We start from the raw sequence: 26,066 nt of genomic DNA, 5'->3' as shown, positions 1-26,066 counted from the left end.
AATACATACCCACTATCACTCTAGAATCTGTTTCTTCGTTAGAAATTTTTGAGCTACCAGCTACAGATTTTTTACTATTCGATGAATTGGGAATGCTGAAATTCAGAAGAAAGTGCATATTATTATTATTATCATTATCATTACATATAAATAAAGGCTGAGGACAGAGTTCTGTATAAGCCTAAAAACTGAAGAGATCAACAAGTTAATACAATGACAAAAATAAAAAAAATGTATTCATAGAAACCATTAAGCAAATAACCAAATGCCTATTTTGTTTTCAAAACTATTCACCGAGTCAGAATTCACAACATCGCTGGATAAGTTATTCCATGTTTCGAAAATACGATTCACCAAAAAATATTTTCTCTGCCTTGTGACGAATTTCTCCTTTTTGAATTTGAGTGTGTAATCACGTAACCGCGAATCATTGTTGAAAACAAAAAGTTTTTTCTGATTAGCATAATTATACTTAGCTATACGGAAACATATGATGAGGCCCCACGGAGTCCGCGTGGGTCAAATGCTATCAGTTGTGTCATCCTCAGTCTTTCAGGATAAGTTGGATGTACTTCACCAAAAGTCATACGCGTGGCTCAACGCAGAACATTTTTCAACAAGTTCTTATCGCGCACCAGAACAGGACACCACACCGGACCTGCATACTCCATAATTGGACGAACGTAGGTTTTGTAGAATTTTAAAGAACTTACTTGAATATGATCCATTTTGCGGATGAGGTAGATCAGTGTGTTGACGCGTTTGCATGTGGATATAATATGTTCGGACCAAGTTAGGTCAGTATTAATAGTCACTCCCAAGTCTACATGTGAGGACACTATACATAACAATTGACCGTTTATTGTACGTGTGGAGTGGATTGTTCTTTCCTTTATGGAGAACGACGCATTTGTCGACGTTAACAGGTAAAAACCAATCCTCACATCACTGACTAATCGAGTTGAGGTCTTCTTGGAGAAATTGATGTTCAACTAAGGCATTACCATACAGTTTAGTATCAACGGCATGAACCGTCTTGCAGGACTTTATATGAAGAGCAAGATCACTTCCATAAGCAACGAAGAGGAGCGGGCCAAGAACAGACCCCTGAAGAACTCCATTTGTGACTTGTCTGTCCGAAGAAAGAGTGACTCACTTTCACCGTAAAAGTTCTATCTGTCATGTAATTTTCAATCCGTAAGTTTAGTTGGCCTCGAATACCGAGTGTGTCCGTTAACCTCCTCACTGGGACCTCACATGCACTACAGTGCATGCACCACCAGCAATCTTCTACACAAGATTGCTGGTGGTGGATTTACCTTTGACGTAACCACGTTGTTGAACAATAAGCAAATGGCAGCAACAAATATTCAATTTCAATAATAGTCCATAATGAAGAAAGAGAACGTCTATGAAATTTTACATTGTTTATAGATGAATAACTTTTTTCGAGATCAATTGCCCTAACACCAAACTGATATTTTTGCACTCGACGCGCGTTTCGCCAACAAAGTTAGCATCCTCAGGAGAAGAAAATTGATACCTAGTCTAGTCTGGTTAATCCTTATATACTAAAATTTATTACCTGAGGTTGTATACCTGAAGTCCAATATGGAATTTCTCAGTAATTAACTACCTGCAAGTTCTTAGTAATTATTCTCTTCCTAACAGAAGATTAAAAAGCGGGCTAAACTGGATGGGTCCCTTATCGCCATTCATTCTATTCTTACTGGCTATTTCTAGACTGTCACATGCATCGAATAGCCTGGTGTCATGCACATGCTCAATCAGTTTCAGATTGTTTTCACCAATTCTGTGGTCCTTGTCTAGAGCATGTTGGGCGACACTGGATTTTTCTATCCTTCCGTATTTCATGTGTGCACAATGCTCCTTGAAGGGGGTTTTAATCGCTCGTCGGCTCTGGCCGATGTGTTTGCTGTTGCAATCTTGACAGCTGATTTCGTAAATACCCGACCTTTATGTGTTCTCTAGTCTATCTTTTGGATTACCAAGAAGCTGTTGCAATTTATAAGAAGTTTTATATGCAACTTTCATATTTATTTTATCGAATATCTGTTGAAGACCTCTCGTGTATTGGGGTTCATATAGGATTACTATAAACTTGTTATCACTCTCCTCTTTTTGAAAAGTCGAAGATTTACGAAGTGCTTCCCTAAACTTGCATTTTCTAATTATCATGTCAACTATATCTGGGTTAAAACCGTTTGCTTCAGCTACATACCGAATCACTCTCTTTTCATTATCGTACTTTCTTTAAAGGAAAAGTTATTAATCTGTGTACCAGAAATTGCAGTGCCGCCATTTTGTGTTGTGGACAATGATTCGAGTCATTGGGAATTTATCTGAAAGTGCCCGTGTCTTTCCTGTAAATGTCAAATTCTATTTCGTTCTGTTCGTTCCTTATGACCAATACATCTAAAAACGGCAACTTTCGTTCTTTTTCTACTTCATATGTGAATTTTATATTCTTACACCTGTTGTTTGGTGCTGAAAGGACATTCTCAATTCTGGTTATTCTTGTATCCACTACAGCGAGTGTTCGAACGGATATATGAACAGAGATGGTCGAAGAGAGGAGTCGCTGGATGTAAAGGGAACCTGCTAATCGATAGATGTGTAACGCAGTACTCGATACAATATAAGCGTAACCTCTCTATGGCCTGGATCGATTACTGTAAGGCATATGATACAATTTCACATGAGCTCATCTTGCACTTGCTTAAGTGCCTTGCGATACCCGACAAAATAGTGAGATTCATTGAACAACTGATACCACTTTGGCTAACTCGCTTCACCATAACATCTGGTCAAGCAAGTGTCCAAACAGGGTGGGTCACTTTCAGAAGGGGTGTATTTCAGGGTGATTCCCTTAGTCTCCTTCTCTTCTCCATATCACTTTTACCATTATCCGTTGTGCTCAGAAATACTCGAGGGTATATCTGTGGCACCCCAGGAAACCGGAGGCACAAGGTCACCCCTTTGTTTTATATGGACGATTTTAAACTTTATGCCTCTGGAGAGAAGGATCTCCATCAGTCCTTGAGGGTGGTGGAAGAGTACACGCATGTTATCGGTATGAAATTCGGGATAGACAAATGTGCAATGGTCCATCTCAAAAAAGGACGATGCGGGGAAGCATCCTACACCATCTGGATGCCGGAGGGACGTATACTTACCTCGCGGTGGAACAACACCACTCACAAGAGGTAACAACAGTGAAGAACTCAAGTGAAGAACTCAACTCCGCGGCAAGTATCAGCACAAACTTTGACATATCTGGTCATCGAAACTGTCGGGGAAGAACAAAGTTGCTGCAACAAATATGCTTGCCGTTCCAATCTTACTCTACTCGTTTGGAGTAGTGAAGTGGACTCTGAAGTAACTGTATCAACTCGACGTAAAGACCCGAAAAATGATGCATCTCTATAGGAGTTTGCATCTCAAATCGTGCGTTCCACGGTTGTACTTCCCCAGACAACAGGGAGACCGTGGACTTTTGAGTTTGAAGTATCTACATGACAGAATAGTACTGGATAAAGCCTGTAAAGTTGTCAGGAGTTTGGATTCCCTTCTAGGCATGGACCGTGACTACAAGAGAGCAGGAATTGGAGCATTTCTCTTTGGGGCAGCTGCCCGAGCAGCTGATGAACTCGGTGAAGTTTTTGACCCTGGACGAGGTGACCCCAATTCTGTCACCGAGTTGGAACCCGTTCAGAAAAAAGCTTAGATAAAAGCTGCAGAGATCACCTTACTTTTGCTAAAACACAAGGATAAGCCAATGTATGGGGGTCTTCTTCAATAACATTGGAGACCTTGGCTTATCAAAGCGCCTGACGTTCGCTTTTCTCAGGTCGAGTGTGCTAAAGTTGAAAACTGAGTGGTTCATCATGGCTTGCCAGGATGGTGTCTTCAACACCTTAGTCTACCATAGTCGCGTGATGGATATAGAGGTTCCTGACACAAGGGGCAGGACCTGCCGCGAGGCGCCCGAGACCCTAATGCACTTGCTATCAGCAGGTCCAGCATATGCGGTCTCGGCCTATATCCATCGACATAACGGGGCCCTAAGAGTGCTATATTACCATTTACGGCACTCTTATCGAGATTTTTCTCTTCGAACTCCGCAGACTCTATCCAGATCAGGCAGAAATCTTAGCCGCATAGATGCAGAAGGCTGGCTCACTGCGCTTGCTCAGGGCACATGATTCTCGGACCCAAGGATCACTAACCCCACGGTGTGGGAAGTGGTCATTGGTTGATAATGCTGGCGCGCCCTCCCGAATGTATCGGGGCTTTATTTCCCATACATACAATACAATTAGTAACAGAGTAGATGTAAGTGTAGGAAATCGCCGGAGATCAGATGGTATCATGTACTATGTACTATGTACGAATTTAAAAAAAAATAATTTGATATTTAGACTCTTTATATTAGATGGAATGGAATTATAGATAAGTGAAACTTGATACGAAAAAGACCGTCTAAATATGTCAGTTCGATGAGAGGGTGGAGTAACAGTTCCTTTGTACCTAATGTTAATGTTGTGGACATCTTCTCGGAATGAGATTTTACGCAGTAGGTAAGGGGGAGTTTTATTCGTAATTACTTTATAGTATATACAGGCTGGGTGTAGCTTGCGCCTGTTCTGCATGTTCAGCCAAGGACAGATTTGGATTTTTTTCCAATGAAGTAATGTAATTCCTTCGCGACTATGCCGAAACAGTCCTTGAGTATGAAGTATAAATATTGGAAACATAACTTGAAAAAACATAGCCATTTCACACGTTTTGGAAGTTTCAAGCGCTATTTTACCCGTTTCAAGCGTTGTTTCGATCTTTTCAAGCGCTCGTCGCTCATTTCAAGCGTTGTTTTAGTAATATAGCTATAGGAGTTCTAGACCATTCTTTATGGAAAAACACGTGCAAATTTGAGAAGGTCCACTCTGGACCTTTTTGGACCTCAGGCCCAGTGCACACTGAAGGGACAAAGGTCAGCGCCTCGTCTCTGCCAGACGTCCATTATGTGTGAACTAAGCCTTAGCCTTCAAAGCCCACTTCAGACCACCTCCACTTTCACCATCATACAGTCGACTAATCAGAAGCTACCGCGCGTACAGTGGGAAATTCAAATCCAGTAGAGGAGTAAGGCGGGTACGAGCGCAAAATCCCATGTATTTTCTAATAGAGTTAAACTTTTTGCAAGTTTTAGGTCAAACCAGATTGGGGGTAGAGAAACGTGAGACGTAATCGATCCAGGATTCAAAGAGCGTAGGCTCCTTAGTACTCCGCCTCACCGCTCAAGCCCCCTTGTCACGGACCAATCACGTGATCCTAATTAAAAAAAGTTTACCGTTATGTAAATCGAAACCAGGACGTCGACGTGGTAGACGTTATCCTTAGCCTCGACACCAACGTGGAATATTGGAAGTAACTGCGAATTGTTGATGTTTATAGTGGTTGTTTTGTCGGGCCTGAAATTGACTCATTCAATATACTTGACCACATTTTTTTATTTCCGTAGAATGTTAGGGAAATGGTAACGTCGTTATCATGTTGAAGATAGGAAAATGTCCTTAGATTTTGGGAAGAATTGATGTTTCATATAAAGGTGTATGCGCGTGTGTGTAAGAGTGAGAGACACGTGTGGCTTAATCGACGCAAAGAGAGTTGGAGATGTATCGAGGTTATACGCTGTCAATGTCAGCATTAGTGACGGGATCATTCGAACTAAAAATAATCAGTCATTCGATTATTGCAATCACTCGAGATATCTCGAAATGTCAAATGGAATCATTCGAATGATTCAGATCATTCTAATGTTGTATGTATCGAATCAAATTAGTAGTGAGTGAAATAGTCGAAAACAGCATTATAGTCTTGCGCCACTACGCACCAGTGCAGTGCGTAGCGGCCTATATACCGACACTTGTTTGTAATAAGTGCCCAATAGGGCACTGAGTTGTATCTTCGTTGATAACAGTCAAATCATCGCGTGTAGCACATAAAATGGAAGTGAAACGAATGCAGAATTCATCGACCAAGTTGTATATTCACTAATTCGTCACGCACAACACGTCAAGTGAAAGGGAAATGTATGTATAGTTCATCGACAAAAAAAACAAAGACGATGCCAACGGGGCACTAAGCCGCATCATCGTTAATAATGTTTGGATCTCAACGTGCAGCACGTCAAATGAAAGAGAAGGGGTATAGAATTCCTATAGGGAACTCCAAGATAACGTCATGTCAAAAGGGCACTAGTTCACATCTTCGCAGACAGATTATGATGTAAGGCACATGGAAGGGGCATGGACGGCTAGGTTGGCATGAGACTATGAGCGAAATGTCCAATAAAATACACGACTGCGATCGATATGTCATTGATTATCTGACACGTTCAAAAATACCCGGAGTATTCCTTATGACATTACAATTGTCATTTATTTGATTCCTGAAATCATTCATATCTAGTACACGAGTATTCCTTGACATTACAATTATCACTTATTTGATTCCTAAAATCATTCATATCTAATACAGGAGTTTTATATACAAGAGATGACCGCATGAATGAAAATCTAGAGGATTTTGGTCACTTTCTACATTCTACAAGTATCGACACGTTTTGCTGCTATTAAAGTTTTTTAAACCTATATACCTCAAATTTACTGATAGTATAAAGTAGTTAGTTGAACATTCATTAATAATATATGAATATTTTCCCAGCTGAACTGCAGTCAAATACATATCTACTAACACTCATGGGTTAATCGTCTATATCCATAGCATTTGATGTTTGAGGGATAAAATAATGACTCCAAGGAAGCGTATTATGTGAATCTGGAATTATATAACGCTTATCATCTTCAAGTCTGAGGGCAATCTTGTATTGGGCGATGGGCGATGTTTATCAGATCGAATCAAATTTTGGGTGACTCATATTCTTCCAATTATCTAAGCAATTCACATAATCATCGAAAGTAATTTCATTCTTCATCACAGAAGAATCGACCCCCTTTGCCTTCTTGGTAACCCCCAAGCATGAGATAATTTTATTAATTTCATTCTCATCATAGCCATCATTTACCAACTACTGCCGCTTCTTATTGATACCATCCTCCGTCACCAACACCCTAGTTGCATACAATCGATCTAAGGGCTACATATTCAGTCATCGGAACAGCGTTATTCTCATCTTTCATCATCCCGAGAACCTTTTTATTGAACAGATTGTTGGAAGGATGATCTGAAGTATCGAAAAATTTGTGACAATCTTGACGTATGATTTCATAAGGACTCTGATTGCATATTTCATAATTCAGGCTATCTGTATCGGTGTAGAGAATTACACAATTATCTCCGAATCGATGGTGCATATAGCCATAATGAAAATCGTATGTGGTAGTCTTTGCCAAGGCTAAGATAGTCTGTCCTACTTGTATCGGTTTATGTAGATAAACTTGCAGTTTCTTCAGTTCGACTTCCACCACATTATGGTTGAAGATCATTCGATTTTTGAACTCTGGCTTAGAAATATAGGCCTCGGCTCCGTAGCGACCAGCCCATTTGGTGAGGAGTTCAATGTTGACTCTTAGCATCGTTCATTAGCTTGAAGAGGTTTTTTTCAAACCCATTCATAGCCCTTTTCCGCAACTCAGTATTCAAATAAATATAGGACTTCAACCATGGCGATTGGTTAAATTGAAGTACTCGATGAATTTTCGTGATGACAAGACCATTAGCAATGACCTGTTTGAGAGAGCGATAATGAATCACATATTTTGCTTTGTGATGAAGTCTTTGTGTGAATCATGTAGATGTTTAGGATACTCCAGATCAACTTCAAGTATATATCCCACGCCGCGCCGCTCTCATCGGGTATTGATGAAACGTCAATATTGGTATCGCACCACTTAAAACCATCATACGGTAAATACTGAGACATCGCCCACCCGTACTGGTTGTTTACGTCGAAATACATGAGGTATGTGTCAGGATTTGAAGGGTCATAATTGTTCAAATATTTATTATTCGCATGAGCTTTTCTCTTCGAAAAACTTGGCTGAGTCCACCTCGAATACCTCGTTCAAAAAATAGAAACATGTCAGGGTCGGTGAGTAGTTCCAATTCAACTTTGGTGTATTTGAGCATCGCATCCCACGTAAAACCTGGTAGCGGAAAGTAGTGGGCAGGGTCCAGATTATGAGTCCTGAGGCAGCTTGCACGAAATTGTTCGAATACGTCAGCGAGGTGGAGGATATCTGTTTTCATATATAGATCCACATAATATTGTCCTAAAGTCTGACAACTAAAACTCTTCCACACATCCTGGGCTCGTTGATGCGGGGGCAGGGCTTATCTTCTAATTTGTTGTAGAAAGCATCGATAGAGGGCAAGCAAGCTTCATCAAATCTATCGAAAGAATTAATATGATCATTAGGCATGACCCCCTTCTTAGTAAGTAATTTAACCAAGTATTCAGGTTCAGAGAACTGAACTTTCCCATTAAGAAAATCTGTTGAGTATGATGCTAACATATCCAGAGATGAATTGATAAAGTGGAACGAATTGATGAATCGAAACTGCACTGGAGTATCATCCACGTTTCGTGAAGGAGGGTAGCAGGTCAATCGTACCCCTAATTCTAGATTCAATATCTGTGATGATAAATTGTGCATCACAGCCACTCAAATTGTGGAAGACTACGGAAACTACATGACCGTCTTTGTAGTTTATATTACAACCTTCGTGCGCGGGGCCACGATAGTTATCACATGGTATGAGATGGTTATGGTCGCGAAGTTTCATGTCTTAGAGACTGAAGGATTCTTCACAGATGTGGCAGTGTGTAGCTCTTCGAAAGTCAACTTTTTGCTTTACAGTCATATCGATGTCGTATGGACACCAAAACACTGTAGTCATATCTTCAGCTAGTTGACTCATCTCATCAGCAAACCATTCCATACATATAGCGTCATCGTATGAGCACTTCAAGTAGTAACCCACAGCTGCCAGAATATGATGTTGAAGTTTCTCAGGATCATCAGTAGGCTTCAGAATTGATTCCAAGTCGGCATATACGACGCTTGAAGAGAGCCTTGCAGTCATCCATAAAAGCTGAGGGGTCCTTATGTTTGAGATTGGAAAAAACACCAGATCTAATTCTAGAGTTAAAAGCTGACTCGGAATCACCCCAATGAACCCGTTTTCTAGCACCCTCAGATCGTGATGCATGTCCCGCCCACTTCTTTCGTATCACTTTAAACTGACTCCTCAGGCTTTTGATATTGCTATAACAGGCTTCCAAATACTGCTTCTCACCCAGTGATGATGCGGTCTTTATCGCCTTCCTTATTTTTTGTGAACCTTTATCACATTCTTTAATCCCATCCAGAGCAGTTTTTTCAGTATATCTCCTCTCTCCCCAAGAGAGAGGAGATATACTGCACCAAGTCAGCGAAGAGCGGCATTTTTCTGTGATAAGATGTTTGAATTTCAAATATCTGTAAGAGAATGACAAAACACAGCTGCGCGAGCGCTTTTATCAACCAACGTCAAGTATGTGTCAGTAGTGTGTAAGAAGTGTTCTTACGACTTCTGGAAGATGTTTGCTGCGATACACCTCAGAAATCATTGAAATTAGTGAAATGATTTTCTTGCACAGAAAATAATTTCACTGAAAATGATTTTCTGTCATGATACAATGCGAATGTTGATTCGACCACAGAATTATTAATATTGAATATTTTTATATGAAATTTGGTACACCACCATTAAATTTTTCCCAAAAAATTCACTAATAAGATGTTTTGTAATTTAACCTATATGTATTGCTGTAGGTGTTGAAGGGTTTAACCTCGGTCTTTACAATGTTGATGGTCTTTCATGATTCATGGGAGTGCAGGAATCCCGCCGATGATGTCGCAGTTTGTCACTCGTAGTGAAACTGTTTCCACATTCATCGCATGTATACATCTTGTATATAATACCACACAATTATGAGATTTGAAATGACATTCACACTACATTTCTCATAAGAGCAGAACCCCCTCCACTTCAACACAAGATGAATCTAAGAGGTTTCATAAGTGCAGAATAGATCGTCAAGGTCAAACTCCGTGCTCAAAGTCATATGGCGTGCAAATAGCCCAAGGTTGTGTGGAGTCATTCACTATCACATGACGTGCATATAGTTCAAGGTCGTGTGACATTCAGAGACAAGGTAGTGTGGCGTCATTCAATATTGAAGTACTGAAAACTATAACGAAAGGATAGGTCATGTTATCTTAAATTTTGTAAGTATGTCACTTTCGAAGGGTCAATTTCCACAATACCTAAAAACTAGTGCTATTGCTACGGTGCCAAAAATTACTAAAACTAATGAAGTTAACAACGTTCGTCTTATAAATACTTTGTCAGCATCAGAAAAAGTTTTTTGAATGACTGTTCATAATCGGGTTTGTAATTACTTCAAAAATAATAAGCTTTCAGTGAAATACCAGTCTGGCTTCATACCCAAACATTCCTGTGAAACGATTCTACAACTAATATTAACTAAATAAGAGTTAACAATAGATTGTAATAAGTATGCAGTAGTAGTTTTCATTGGTTTCAAAAGGGCTTCTGAATCTAAATTACAAAGTCTAAAACATGCACTGTTTCCAAACACCAAAACTGCAACACTCTTCTACTTCATCTCCTGAAGACGCCAACTTGGTTAATAAAATGCACGACGAGGTAATAATAATAATAAAAATAATAATGAGTCTTGCAGTCCTGGGGTTTTGGAAACAGTGCTTGTTTTGGATTTATTACAAGTTTCAGTCCTATCTTACATAACTGAAAGTACAAATATGATCTCATCAACTTAAATACAGTGAATGTTGAAATATTTGGTGACTCCATTGATATAGTTGGGTTTCAATATCAACAATACTCTAAACCTCAAAAAACATTTCCAATATATATTTAAAAAAATAATTTTTTTCACCCTTATCAGTGAATATTTCATTTTTCACACATCAGTCACAGTTTTCAAAACAATAATTCAACCTCACTATATTGTCCTACATTATTATCATTGCTTGATACTAACTCCTTAGCCCCACAACAAAAACTTCAAAATAAAGTGACTGCAAATTCTTTCATAGTCTAATAGATACACCCCCATTATAACAATTCTTTGGATGTTTGACTGGTTATAAGTAAAAGAGTGCTTGTTTTTTTTTTCATGATATTCATATTCAAATTAAAATAGCTCCTCTACACTTGAATAAATCGTTCTATACCAACATAATGTTCACAGCAACAACATAAGAAATAGTAACAGCTTATTTATACCCCATACCAATTATTCGAAGACAAAATCTCAATATTTCATTCGTTTTTCTTCTCTTTTTGGACGATATTCGCCTCATCCGGAGCTAAAAACTCCACGACGAATATTATTCTACTGAAATGGACGGAGAGTATTACATCAGCCTTATTAGCTTTCATCAGTCTCGCTGACTCATTCAATATTGCATGGAACATAAAGCCACACCCGTGTCTCTTCAATACTGAAAGAGTGCCGAAGAGCACTCTCAGGGTCGCGTTACATCAATGGACATAGGCTAAGACCACATATGCTGTACATGCCAACAGCAAGGGTCTCAGGTGCCTGGTGGCAAACCTAGTACTTGGTGCCTGGCAGCAGACCTAGTACTTGGTGCAGACAATGTATGATTTTCAATTTTTGACTTCAGCCCACTAGACCTGAGAAAAAAAGGTCAGATGCTCTTTGACAAGCTGATGTGCTCAATATTGTAGAAGAAAACTCCATGCATCAGCTTATTTTTGTGTAGCCCTCAAGAGTACGGTACTCGCTGCAGCTTTGATGTAAGCCTGGTGCTCTGTTACCAACTTGGTGACACAGCTTCTCCCTAGTTTACTTCACTATTCCAAAGAAGTAGAGTAAGATTAAAACAACAAGCATGTTCTTAGCAGCAACTTTGTTCTTTCCTGACAATTCCAGCACTGTCAAAGTTTGTTCTGATGATACTTGCCTTGATGATAGTTCTTCACTAAGATTATCTCTTGTGCATCTAGATAGTGCAGGATGCTTCCATCTACATGCTGTACATTCTCTCCATAATCCCCACATCATCCTCTTTTCAGATGGATTGTTGCATATACTGATAGCATGTAAGTACTCTTCCACCACCCTTGATGACTGGTGAGATATAAAACTTAAGGTAATTTATTTGACCTTATACCTATAGTTTTTGGAGGTATCACAGTTGTACCATTCAACCATCAAGTTTTCTTGAGCACAACAGATATTAGAAACAGTGAGATACAGAAGAGAAATTGGGGAAACACCACTTCCAAAACTGACCAGCTTTGCTTGGACTACAGCCTAATCAGATGTTTGGTGAAGCAAGTCCTTCAGAGTAGTCTCAGTTGTTCAAAGCAGAATGGTAACAATTGTGGGTTGTAATGGTTAATGTGATTTGTAGGAAATCGAACTGTAAACTCTACTAAAACGGGTTTCAATCATCGATAACAAAACGATACATTTAATACATTAACAATAACATAACACACAAAATCAAGATTTCTGCAATAGTTAACATTTCAGAAAGTAAGCGCTAATCCGAAAAGCTAAGTTTGTATTATACAGTAACTTTTTGGGGTAAAGATTTCAGTCCTCTTTATGATACTTTTCTCTATTCTTTATTCATTTACCTTTCTTTATTTTTCCAACTGTGGAAGGTTAGATACCCAAAAACAATAAAATGAATAGACTCACCTATACAAAATGACTTTCGAAGACTAATTTATTTCATCAAATGCAATTCTCATTGAAAATTCCCCTCTGAATCTGTATAGAAAAGTTGCATTCTATGTTAGAATAGATGTGTAGAAAATTTTTTTTGTAACCATGTTTGTATACGGTTCTCAGGAAATTGTGAATACATATTCATTGTCAACTCTAGGCATAGTTAATCATGTTACTGAATTATTTCCTTTCATGATAATTACCTTCTTGTACCAATAAAATGCATCAATGTATCATCTACTCATCTGAAGTAGTAGGTATATAACTAATTACAATTAGACCTGGCCTGCTGTAGAAAAAAAAAGTTATATTATTAGAAATGATGCTATTATTGTATTGAATTCCAAAACTTACTACAACGCTTTCCATCTAGAGGATAATGGGTTCTCTCTATGAGTTTATTTTAACAATATCTCAGTATTTAGTAATTTTACCTGCCTCTAAACCTGTACATTCACTCTACATTTCAGTTTTCTAATAAAGGATAGTTTGCCAAGTAAATTTTTCTAAAGATTTTGGTCAACTTACCTAATATGACTTTTTCCCCAATTAGTATCTGAAGAGAATGTTGTTGAGGGCTTTTCTCTGGAGTTACTGATAGTTTTTTTGGCCCCTTTATGATGATCTAAAAATAATTATTTCCTCATATGAAATTTTTTACATAGTCACTACTATGTAATCTCACCTGCAGTTATTAGGGGTTTAATTTTGTGATTCATAACAAATTCATTTAAATTCATTATGAAAAAGTGAAATTAGAAATTAGTGGAATTATTATTATATAAGGAAAGAGTAATATGATGGTAACATATGAAACAAAAAAAATCACATTCTTCAGAATATGTAGGCTCAATGTCAATTTTGAGAAAACAATTGATAATTTGAACTAATTCAAAAGATGTAAAGCGCCAATGGACAACTACGATAAGTGTAAGAAGAAGAATGTTTGGTCGAAAAGATCCAGCTGTAAGTGACATCTGTTGGTGTTAACTCAAATAACGTAATTGACAGTTATTGGTTTATCCTGACCTTTGGTCAAAATTCGATAATTAATAATCTCAAGCATAATTGAAAATACATTTCTACGTATTTGAGCTCTTTAAGTGGAATACAATTCTTGAAGTTCAACATGGAACACCGTATTGTTCATTCATTAATATTTAATATAGTATGCTGCTATGCTGTTGAAAATTCAGTCGAGTTTATCAATCTAATGAAAACATTTTTTCCATATGAGAAGTAAAGCACTACCCCTCTCCATTCCCGAAGGTAATGGAGAGGGGTAGTATGAAAGGCCCTAAATCATTTGTGAGGATATGGAGTTAACACGATTTGACAGTGCTTTAGTACTGGTCTGGGAAAAGTGTTTTTCTCAATCGTTCTAATTCTATGGGTTTATGAAATAATAAAAAAAATTCAAAACTTTTATTTTTAAGATGCATTAACGCCATAATTAGTAATGAAGAAGACAATATACCTATTTCAAAGGAACAAAATGAAAAAATGAATGTAGAATTGGAAAAATTGCATGCATTCCAAAAAAAAATCATATTTATATTTTCTCTTTGTGTGATATTGCTTATTCAAGATCTTTAAAATGAGAAATCTTCCAAAAAGCAAGGAAAAATTTAATAATATTTTTATTTTTTCGTCTGAACTTCGTATTCTTGAAAGTGAAACTCATAAAATTAGAAGCAGAAAGCAGATGAGACCTACGAAACGAAACGTTTTGTAAACGATTGTAACTAACAATCTGCTTTAAGTATCTAACAAACAAAATATTACAACCAAACGATGATATTTTCTTATATTTAATTATCATCACCATCTAGTAAAGATTTCAATAGCTTTTATATTTGATTTCTACATGACTTGGTCAAGCATTCTTGCTTAAGGTTGTTATCACTAGAAGTCGCTCACTGTGTGATTTACGCTTATGAAGGTAGTAGTTCAAATATACCAGTCGTTCAGTTATCCAATTTTTTTTTCCAATACTTTAATGAAATCAACCATTGACAGTTTATATTCAAGTTATTGATCTTGTAAAATTAGGTATGAGCTTGCACATTTAAAACTTTTTTGAATAATGCCTCAACATAGTTTTCAGATAATATGAATCTGGTCTGTTGTTTGATCTGTCGCCAACAAATGCAGACTTTGAAATCATTGACTGCTCATTATCTCAAGGATCATTCCAAATTCAAAATAGTGAAACAACTTTTGAAAGTAAGTTTATCACGAGGGACTCCACTAATAACCAAGCATCGAAACACAGGCAATTTAAACAAGAGTCCAAAGAAAATTCGTAAAAAAATTCAACTTGGTTCAAATTCTCTTCATACAGAAACTCTATATTTAACTGACAATATACGTATTCTTTGTGGCCAAAATGAAATAATAATTGGAGACACTAAAAGTAACATTGATATGGAGTTTTCTTTTGATGAATATAGCAAAGAATACTCTGTACCTTCGATTGATGATGAAGGAAACATTGCAACAAGTGATTGTGATGCTGAAGTTTTACCCAGCGCAAAGTATAAAGAACGATGTTTAACTTCTACTTCTTCAGAAGAAAGTGCTGCAAATTCAAAAAATTTTAAAAAGAAAATGAAACGTAAGAAAGTCATCAGAAGCAAAATGAGTCATTATTGCATTGATATTTCAAAAATGCAAGACTTGCAATCTTTGGATGAAAAAAATGGATACTTTTATACATGCCACTGTAGAAAAAAATCCTTTAAAAAACATGATATTTCACAGAAAACTGATTTAAGGATAATAACTTCTGATACAGAGTCTTGTTCAGATACCAGCAAAAATTCCATTATGCCTATTATTGATACAAAAATATTTTGTAGTAAATGTGGTAGTGGTTATAAAACAGAAACAGAACTTGAAAATCACATGTACGTTCATGAATCTTTCTGTCGTTTGTGTAATATATCCTTTCCTTGTGAATTCAGTTTTAAACAGCACATGCAACTACATATTTTCCGAATTTTTGTTTGTCACATTTGTTTTACTGAATGTCCATCCAGAGAAATGCTTCTCAGACACTTCGATTTTCATATGGAAGACCATACTTTTGAAACAGTTATAGATATGGAAGAGGATTACAAAACTTACAGATATAATTTTATGAACAAAAGTTACCATTGTAGTATAAATAACATTATTTGTTTTTTAAGTGATCGTTCTGATTTCTATTATTGTAGTTATAAATTATCGAAATGTGTTTGCAGTATTTGTCACAAGGAGGTCCATTTGTATGACTATGAGCGTCACATACAACTTTGTCATAGTAATTAGCCTTTCGATTTCCTAAATATACTCTTGTCATTTACTGAATTATCACATGATAAAAACTCAATCAGGATAATTATTGTGATTTCAATTTTACAATACTTTGTCTTTCAATTGATGAAATACAATTCAATATTCAGTATTTGAATACATATATTGATTACAATGTATATAAATGATTGAAGGCTAGCTAACATTTAGAGAGTTTAACAGTGATTAAATGCACTGAATCTATTGAAAACACGTTCCCAACAGCCGAACAAAAATTACGGCTTCTCGGCGCGCGTTTTGTTAACCAAGTTAGTGTACTCAGGGGATCATTGCGGCTAAAATTTCACTACTATGTTAGTGTTTTTATATGCTAGTGGCCTAACTACTACCTGTTAGCATTACCTAGCTACATCGGTTAGTATTACCTAACTACTACCTGTTATTGAAACTATGCTATACTACCTTTTTTTATACCTCTAATTTCTTATGTATTTCCTCCATTTCAGTGAATTTCTCCAATATTTATCTGTTTTTATAATTTAGAATTATGACGTATAAGACCAAACAAAGGTCTGTTCGAAATAGGACCTTTGTCGTTATTCATAGAATTCGTTCCTCACTTTTCGATTTCCAAGCTTTGGAAGGCATCCAAAACCTGTTGTCATGTACTTTTCTCAACATTTTAAACATTTCCCACTTATTCTATGATCGTTCGCTATGGCATGTTGAGCGATGCTAGATTTCTCCAGTCTATGAAACCGAACATGCGAAACATTGTAGCGAGCTAATATAGTCGTTTGGTTTGAACAACATATTTCTTATCATTATCCTCGCAGCTGATTTCGTAAATCCCATACGAATTAAATATTTTTTCAGAAACCCCAAGGAATCTCTATACTTAATACTAATATTGTAAACTTGTCCTTATTCAGCGTAATTGTTCAGAATTAACTCCCAAAAATCAGTTCCGATGAGTCAGCATGACAAAACAAGAGAATTTAATGTTCATTTTCAATACAAGTAACTAGAAACATTTCGTTTTGAAATTTTCAGTTTCAATTTCTGAATCGAGTTTTCAATTATATGGTGCAGGTCAAAGTTGTTCATTGTTTTTTGAAAATCATTTTTATTGTATTACTATATTATTCCTTTCAGTTCCTTATCTACCCCATCGAAGGTGCCTTATGTTCATTTATAAGAAGTAAATATGCTTTATTTTTTTATTTTTTTTTAATATTGATAAAGTTGTTCATTATTTTTTGAAAATCATTTTTATTGTATTACTATATTATTTTATTCAGTTACTTATCTACCCCACCGAAGGTGCCTTAAGTTTATTTATAAGAAGTAAATACGTTGTATTTTTCAAAGTTTTTTTTTTTCAAATCTTGAAGATAATATAATGTTGTTTTTCCTTCAGTTTTATTATTTTCAATTTCTGCCTATAAATGTACTAACTATTTGTCCCTGACATGAGAGATTACCAACGTCAGAAATTACTGCTTCGAATGTTTCTACTTTGTCAAGCAAATACGCAAGTTCATTCCAGAATTTTATAGCAATGGCACTACTGTTTATTGCTAATGAAAAGAAAAGAATGCAGTGTCTTGTCAGAAAAATACCCCACCTAGGATATCTATAGACCTAGAGAATCAATCAATCAATCAATTTATTCAATTCAGATACATATTCCTTTCTATAATATATGTTAGCATGTACCTATGTAATAATAATTACAGTAAATAAAAATAAATAAATGAATAACAATAAATAAGTGGTGGTGTTCAGTTCTTGGGAAACGCCTAAGCAAAGCTTGTGTTGAGTATTTTCCCAGATCTGAACAGAACCATGAATGTAAATGAGAAAAAAAACTCATTCCTTTCATTAAGAAATAAAATTTTATGTAAAAAAAAATTAATAGAAAGCAATGATCAACCTGAAGAAGGATTGAACCAGACAATCAGGCAAAGAGGAGGCAGGTCTAAGTGAGATAAAAAATATTTTCAGATATGATTCAGTGAGTTGATTCAAATATTTCTTTTAAGAAATCAAAGTTGTGATTAACGGAGGATCTAATTGTTTTCTTGCGTTCATCGATATATTTTACATACATTTCTTAGTTCAATGGGAACTTGATTGACAAGTTTCTGTCCAAAGTAAGTAACAAATCTTTGGGTATATACATTTTTACAAAAAGGAACACTAGTTGTTCTCTCGGATATAGCCCTGGTGTCGTGTATGTATGTCAGATATGTGAGAGGCGAGTTCAACGTCCATAGTACACAGTGATAGGTGTATAATTTTCTGATATTGAATAAACTAGCCTCCTTATATAAGTTATCAGTTGGAGGTCTTCTATCTTTCTTCAATACTATTTTAAGCAATGTGTTTTGTATCACTTGAAGATTATGTAAGTATGTTTCATTCAACCCACCCTAAACAATAATACAGTACCTTATAACTGATTCAGCTAATGCATCGTATATCATCAGTAATAAATGTTTATTCAGTATGTGTCTGAGTTGGTAGAGAAAAACTAACATGTTTGTCCCAGCGTACATGTTGGTCAAGCATCACACCCAGATATTTTATTGTATCCGTTTTCTTTATACTTGGACTAGAACAAATTATAGGAGGTTGGCAATTGGGGGTATGCATGAAAATGTTTCCCTCTAGTGGTTGGTCTCTTATTGTTGATAAAAAGGTCGTCTCAGGAGATTAAAATTCAGCCATGAGAATATAATGTTCAGTCCATTTTGTGCTTTTGCATAAGTAAAGTCCCATGTGTTACCATAGAAAATCAATGCCGTATCATCGGCAAATGAAACAATATCACCATCAAAGTCCTTCAGGTTGTAAATGTTGTTAATATAGATTAGGAATATTATTGGACCCATGACAGTGTCCTGGGGAACACCCATGACGACTGGTTGTGTCTGGCTATAAGTGTCGTTTATTTTGCCCCTTTGGATTCGGACTTGTTAATAATCTGCAAATAGTTCTAGAGACTTACCTCTCACTCCTACATTTCCTAACCTCTGTAACAAAATATCATGATTGACAGTTTCGAAGGCTTTGGCCAATTCTAAGAACACCGCTAGACATTTTTTCTCTCCGTTAGCTTTATTTAGTATTTTATTCACTAAGTGAAAAACGGCGTTTTCGGTTGACATATTTTCTCTGAATCCATATTGGCAAGGTGATAGAATCTGATGTTTTTCCAGAAAATTAACAAGTCAATTTTTTATGCATTTTTCAAAAAGTTTCAGTTATTAATTACCGATATAGGTCTATAGTTTGTTACAAGTTTTTTTTTCTGATTCGAAAATAGGCGTTGTGATGGCTTCTTTGGAATCATGCCATTTAAAAAACATTGGTTAAATATATGAAATAGGTGATCAAGAAAGTATTGGTGATATTTTTTCAATAAATAAACAGGTACTCTTATCAGGGCCAGCAGAAGTATTGAAGAAATCAGATTTATTAGTTCATTGCGTGTTACTGGATGGAGAAACAGGGACTCTTGAATATTTATTTTTTGTTCGGGGATGGGAGTAGTTGTTTTATCAATTTTACTTGCCATGTTCAGGCCAATATTAGTGAAACATTTATTGAAATAATCAGCTTTGTTCAGGTCATCTACAATTTTGTCTCCCTTTTCATCAATTATCTCATATTGGGTCCTGTTTCCTGTTACTAGAGTTTTTTACGTTTTTCAGTACCTATGGCCAATTTACGGTTGTAGGATGTTAATTTCACTATGGTTGGTCTTGTTTTATATTTCAATTTTGCCAACGCACGCGAGTTGACAACAATAATGACAACTTGACATAAGAGTCAATTCAAATTTTTTAATATTGAAGATGGCCCTATGACTCGTAAAACTTTAATTATGGTGTATTTGATATGTAATTAAATTTGTAACGGTTTTGATCATCTGAGCCTGGGTCGTAAAGCAAGCCTTTTTTAAGATATTTAGGATTCCAACAAATATTTGATGAGACGAATATCGTCCGAAAAGAGAAGGAAAAATGGATCAAATATCGAAATTTTCTCTTCGAACTCCGCAGACTATCCTAATCACTTTATTAAGATGGTCTTGGAATGGTGGAATGATGCCCTCTCTACCTCAAGATCTTGCCGACTTGTCGCACGATGGCAGAAATCTCAGCCGGACCAATACAGAAGACTCATTCTTGGCTCACTGTGTCTGTTTAGGGCATGTGATTCCCGAACTCTATGATCACTTGCCACACGGTGTGGGGAATGGTCATTGGTTGATAATGCTGGCACGCGTCCCCGACTGAGTCTGAGCTTCAGCGACAGGGCCCGACCGACTCACTCGTAGGAAAACAATGTTCATGTTCTTGAATTTTCAGACATAAAAAATACTTCAAGGTCAAGGCTACTAGATGGCAAAGTGAACAGGAGAACACTCAAAAAAGTTCCAAGGAACTTATTTATGAGTATTTCGTCCAGTTCAGGTATTTCAAGCTATATTATTTCCAATCATGACATTTTACGTTTTATAATAGAATTATGGTTATCATTTGAAACAGTGAAGTTCGAGGTGTACTGAGTTGAACCTCAAAACGATGAGCAGCCACAGTCCGTCGCGTATTTCTGATATGTACCGCCCTTGGTGGAATCAAATGTTCCAAGTCACTTGAACACCTCTCGTGAAAGTATCTATAGAAGAGAGACAAATCTTCAACCTCTCTTTGATGTTCCAATCAATTGCACGTCATGTTCACGCCTCCAAACAAGTAGTTGACTAATGCCGGTGTTAGATCTCCACACATTGGCATGATGCAACATGTCTTTGAATGACATGTAAGGGAGTCAGCAGCCTCATTGCCTTCCAGGCCAGTATGGCTAGGAATCCAGACCAGAGACAATCTGTTAAGTCTTCCTATCGAGGAGAGTCGTTTTTGACAATTTGCTACCAATTTAGGCGTTGCTCGGAGCTTCCAACGCCGCTTGACTGTCCGAGAATATTTTTATTGACGTGTGTATGAGGTTGGATTCTTCCGATCTCTCCACAATTCAATAGCGTGAATTTCCGCTTGAAATACTGTCGCATAGGTTCCTAGACAGTTTGATACCTCTGTTCTGGGTCTGCGACTGAAAACACCTGCACCGGAACCGGAAGGTTCTGTGAACCGACAACTATCTGCTCTTAATAATTTCCTTCTCCTGGAGAATCCAGTCCTTTCTACCCGGGAACAATACTTTATAAGGCAATTCGTAGTTTACAGTTGGGGGCATAAAGTCGGAGATCATTTCCAGAATGCTGTGACTTCCAGTGTCAACCAACAGTCTGTTGCACTCTGCATTAAATTGATTTGTGCAATTGGCAATGTACACAAGTCTATATGTAGTCCATCTAACCCCCCTCTCCAGAAAAATATGGAGAGGAGGTAGATCTAGAAGGATCTCCATGGCCGCTGACGGTGTGGTACTGATGGCCAGACAAGCCTGTCCCTGTAAGCCAGATAGCTTCGCCTGAACCGTTTTCTGTAAAGCCTTCGGTCACCAGGCAATTGCACCATAAATTATCATTAGTCTGTCTATCATCACATAAATCCAACGGATTTGTTTGGTACCAAAACCCCAAGTTTCACCACAAATCCTTCGATATGTCCTTAGGGACATGAATAATGACATTGCCCTAAGCTGTCCTGGCTCGAAAGCCTTTCAACTAGGCATTTTCCCTCTATCCAAGCGTCACCACTGCCAAAAGGCCCGTGCTCGTCCAAATCAACGGGGGTCGAAGACCCATAACTTTATTGAATACCACAAAATAATTTACATTTCTTTACATATCACCATTTAACAAATTAAACTTAACCAGACAATTCTATGTAAGATAATATATGAATATTTACAAGTTGTTCCATATCAAAAGGAAGAACCATATCATCATAATTCATATATATACACATATTTCTATTCTTTCTGTTCAACAATTCATTTTGCCCTAACTGTCGGAGTTTCACAAATCAGATAGCGTGTGTTCCAACGGTTGCCTGGATTGGGAAGATCGTCGTCGTTTCATCTTTAGCAACAACATTGGTAGCTTGCCTCTCACCCGTTTCGCGCATCTCTCACGACACTCTCTGTCCATTCATTCGCCACCCGTGTCCATTCATTTCTCCTACCATTCCTATCTCTCAGCTGCATTCCTTCCCTTTTCTTGTTCCAGACGTTCTTTCCATTCACGCCACCCAGTTCCATCACCGTCCATGCATCTCTCTATCACATGTTCTGCCGTTTCAGGCTCTCCCCATCCACAGGGGTACGGCTACTCCGGCGCCAGGTTAAACTTAGCCAGGTATCCCGGGAAGTTACCGTGCCCCGTGAACAGCTGAACTGCCTTCCGCGACAGATCCAGTGACTCATACCCGACTGTTCTACAGACTCTGTAGAGCAGTCGCCCAGTCATGCCGTTATCCCATTCTCGCTGCCATTCTTCCTTGATCCATTTCTTTATCCTCTTTCTCTTATCGCTCTTGCTGATCATTTCCCTTACATTCCATGAGATATTGTCCATAGGGACAGTCTGACTTTGTATAAAACTTTTTCCATGTGGACGTTCCAGATGAGTTTTTTTATCAAGGACAATGCCATGATATTTCACCTCCGTTCCAAATGGAATGACCTCACTATTGAGGGAAAGTGACGTTAGATCGTCCAATTTTCTTCTCCTGGTGAAGAGGATTATCATAGTATTGCTGGGGCTGACAGACATCTGCTCTCTCAGGCACCAACCACCACCACCAATGACAACTTGTACAGTACTAACAATCCTTAATCGTTGCAACTAATTCTAAAGTTTCAACTTTTTTTTGATTGAGGTGTGGGAGAGGGAGTGTGTTCAATGACAGTTCCTTACACAATGATGCAATGGGCTCGTGTATTTTGGGGGAATCCTTCAGATCCTTCGATTTCAAGTTTTACATCAACACTGGAACTTTTGATGCTTTCGTCCCTTCTGGAATAGTCGATGACAAAGAGAGAATTCTGTGTGAAGTCGGCGGTATTGATGAGAGGATTGTGTTGATTGATCATTTTGTAGCTAAAACCGAATTGTGCGTTGAAATAGGCTTGCAAAAATTCATTTTCGCAAGATTAAGATGCATATTTTCTTAGGGGTAATTCTCACAACTTCACGAACCACTTCCAATTCTTTACCGTTCTGCTAATAGGTAGCAGATTGAAACAACCAGCATTGTTCACGAAGGTCACCCGACCATCTCCCTTGGTCCTCTCAACTTTTCCGCTGATGAATAGCAGGCTATCGTACAAAACATCATAGGCATCGGATTGATTAATGTTGATTTCAATGACATCATTGTTGCGAAAAGACTTTACGTAAGGTTAGTAGGTCCGCCATTCTACCTTTTGTATGGTTTCATCGTTTTGTGGTTTTCGGAAAATGTTGAAATGTATGGTGATGAGTTATTTTTATAAATAGCTTACTTCCGTTTCAATTCCAAATAGATCATTATTTCTTCGTTTGTTGGAAGGTGGTTGACAATGTTTCGTGGTGCATTTCATTAGTTAGGACTTCCATTGTCTAAAATAATATAAATTGATTTGAAATCCCTGAAAGAATCTGTAATCTCTCAGATCTCGGAGGAATAAGTTCAGTTATCACCCGAAGACAATTGTGTATATGTTCAACAACGCATTTAGCCAAGCAAGCGTAGATATACCTACGCAACATATGGAAACCTCTAATCAAGCGGAACACTAGCAGCTCTCGCCAAACGGTCAGCTTCCGCTAAAACCGATGAAGCGGAGAGAAGAGGAGATAGGTGAAAGCACTCGAATGACCTATAGTCAGATCTCGGAGGAATAAGTCCTGTTATCACCCGAAGAGGATTGTGGATAATAACAATCGAAACGTCGTTGAGTAACTTGGTTTGGAAACTTTTAATTGTTAATTTTCATTATTGTTAATAATTTTTTAATTTTCATCTCGTGTTAATAACTCAATTTTTACAGATTCTTTCAGAGATTTCAAATCAATTTAAATCATATTAGACCAAACTAATGAAATGTATTATTTGTTCGTTACGAAAATCAATGAGCTTATAATGTTGGTCGATTACTCGCGGCGTAATATTGTTTATTTCGCCTCCATGTGCAAATGGTAGGTAGATGAGGTGATTAGGCGTATCCTGGATCAACACCAACAGCAAATTCGTATATAGGTGTATCAGTTTAGAAGGTTCCAAACGTAATGTTGCTATTTACGTCTATAGTACGTACTTTAATGATATCTGCAGGTAGATCAGATGCGTAATGCAAATTGGGTTTGAGAAGAGTAAATGAAAACCCCAAAATGTGATCCAAACTATTTACAGGTTGGAAATCAATCGAATGTTTCAAACAGAATATATCACTTTTCAGCGTATTATCATTCGGTTTGAGATAGAAACATTCCTCAGGAATTTCGAGGTACGTTTTGGGTACAATATGTTTGCTTATCAAATTTTTGATATCATCAATTTCGTAAGATCCAACAGGAATATCGATACTTTTTCGTTTAGTCGTGTCACCGTTTTCGTAATAATAGAATTTTGTGCTTTCTTCAATGTTCGGTATACTGTTGTACGAATGGAAATTGAGCAAAGCTAAACTGTATTAGGAATCCAATCGAATGGGTGGATTGAAATCGATGTAAAGCGTCGAAGAACGACTCGTTAGCGTTAATATCATATACATGACTGATATAATCCTTTAATAAACAATTTTTGAATGAAAATATCATTTATTTCTACAATAATAACATATTTTTGTAAGTTTTGTAACAGAAAGCTACACATATTTTTTGTAACGATGACGCAGATTTATCTCTAAGCATTTTTGCAGGCATTTTGAAGTAGAAACAGATGTCCGCAATTTCTTTGGTGAAAATTTTGATTCTGATCATTGTTATATGTAATCGTTATAGCCTTTCCAAAATATCGTATCAATTCCATTGGAGGTTTGAGATTACTGAAGCTATATATCGAAATATTGTACAGCATCGACTTTTTTAATGTGAGTTACCCAATGAGTGCCTACATTCAATTGAGAATCCTAGTGTTCAATAGCACATTCTTGTAGCCGAGGACCACAAGTTGGCAACGCATCATGCATAAAGACTCCTCGAAAATGCGGAATTATCAGTTGACGCCGCAGTGATGTTACGTGCAGTACAATTGTACTGAATCTAGTACAATCGAACTAAATGCAGTACGGCAGTACCTCTTTCGCCATTTTAGTACAATTTTGCTTTCTTTTTCTAAAAAATAAAATTTTTATTCGACATTTGACAGACAGACAATAGTCTCGAGTTATGAATTAATATGCAGATGATGTATCGCAGTCCAGCATACGTATTTTATATCGCTGTATTTCATTCTGTCGATACTTAGTCAAACACACGATCTCGACAACAGACCCCATGGGCCATGACCCATGAACATAATAAAATGATGTTTTGTTGACACTGTCAACAGAGTCAACTGTCAACTTAACAGTGTTGAGGGTTTTTGTCTTTCATTCACTTTCGCCTGGTATAATTTGTGCAATATCTCCATTTTATTTTTTGATTGTGCACTGGTTCTGGATGCCTTATTTTCAGATCATGTGAAAAATAAATTATGCAAGAAAAAGGACGATTTGAAAAAAGTGTTATGTACATGTTTTGATATGAAAATTCCACCCACCCCTGTATTATGATTCATATATTCATAATATGATCATAAATTCACAGAACACTTATATTATTATGATGTTCCATGATATTACATAGTGTAGTACAATTAAACGTAATTTAGTACAATTTTCATTTTTGTATTGGCACAATTTTTCGTTCCCGAAAAACATCACTGGTTGACGGGCACATTTTTAAATGTCCGTATCATGTAATGCT

General features: G+C 37.0%; 2 protein-coding genes across 6 annotated transcripts in view; one reads left to right on the top strand and one right to left on the bottom strand.

Moving 5' to 3' along the window:
* The window catches only part of LOC111510601 (uncharacterized), an 83,028-nt gene extending 63,702 nt beyond the window's left edge, over positions 1 to 19,326 (bottom strand). For 2 of the 4 annotated variants that reach the window (XM_074184853.1, XM_074184856.1), the window contains exons 1-3: positions 19,152 to 19,326; positions 13,370 to 13,466; positions 10 to 95 (exon numbers count right to left, since the gene is read on the bottom strand). In XM_074184853.1, coding sequence (XP_074040954.1) covers positions 10 to 95; positions 13,370 to 13,466; positions 19,152 to 19,311 — 343 coding nt within the window. In that variant the 5' untranslated portion in view covers positions 19,312 to 19,326. Of the gene's footprint in view, positions 1 to 9; positions 96 to 13,044; positions 13,131 to 13,195; positions 13,225 to 13,369; positions 13,467 to 13,526; positions 13,740 to 19,151 lie in introns of those variants that run through there. The other 2 variants (XM_074184854.1, XM_074184855.1) reach the window with 2 other exon arrangements.
* Positions 14,711 to 17,557, top strand: LOC111510603 (uncharacterized). Of its 2 annotated transcripts, none has more exons than XM_023166526.2 (2): positions 14,711 to 14,893; positions 14,949 to 17,557. In XM_023166526.2, exon 2 carries the CDS (start codon positions 14,954 to 14,956, stop codon positions 16,151 to 16,153), a length of 1,200 nt encoding a protein of 399 aa, XP_023022294.2. In that variant the 5' UTR covers positions 14,711 to 14,893; positions 14,949 to 14,953; the 3' UTR covers positions 16,154 to 17,557. The 2 variants fall into 2 exon arrangements, with proteins under 2 accessions (XP_023022294.2, XP_023022293.2); XM_023166525.2 differs by having other exon boundaries at positions 14,717 to 14,893; positions 14,942 to 17,557.
* Positions 19,327 to 26,066: the final 6,740 nt, after the last annotated feature.

The sequence above is a fragment of the Leptinotarsa decemlineata genome, unplaced genomic scaffold (genome assembly GCF_025532065.1).
Source record: "Leptinotarsa decemlineata unplaced genomic scaffold, Ldec_3_MD MMD2_tig00026358_RagTag_RagTag, whole genome shotgun sequence".
Taxonomy (NCBI): Eukaryota; Metazoa; Arthropoda; class Insecta; order Coleoptera; family Chrysomelidae; genus Leptinotarsa; species Leptinotarsa decemlineata.
The sequence above is the reverse complement of the archived record's forward strand: the minus strand, read 5'-3'. Positions and strand labels throughout refer to the sequence as shown.

Coding starts and splice junctions, on each gene's coding strand:
- LOC111510603 (XM_023166526.2), top strand. CDS start 14,954: ATGAATCTGGTCTGTTGTTTGATCTGTCGCCAACAAATGCAGACTTTG.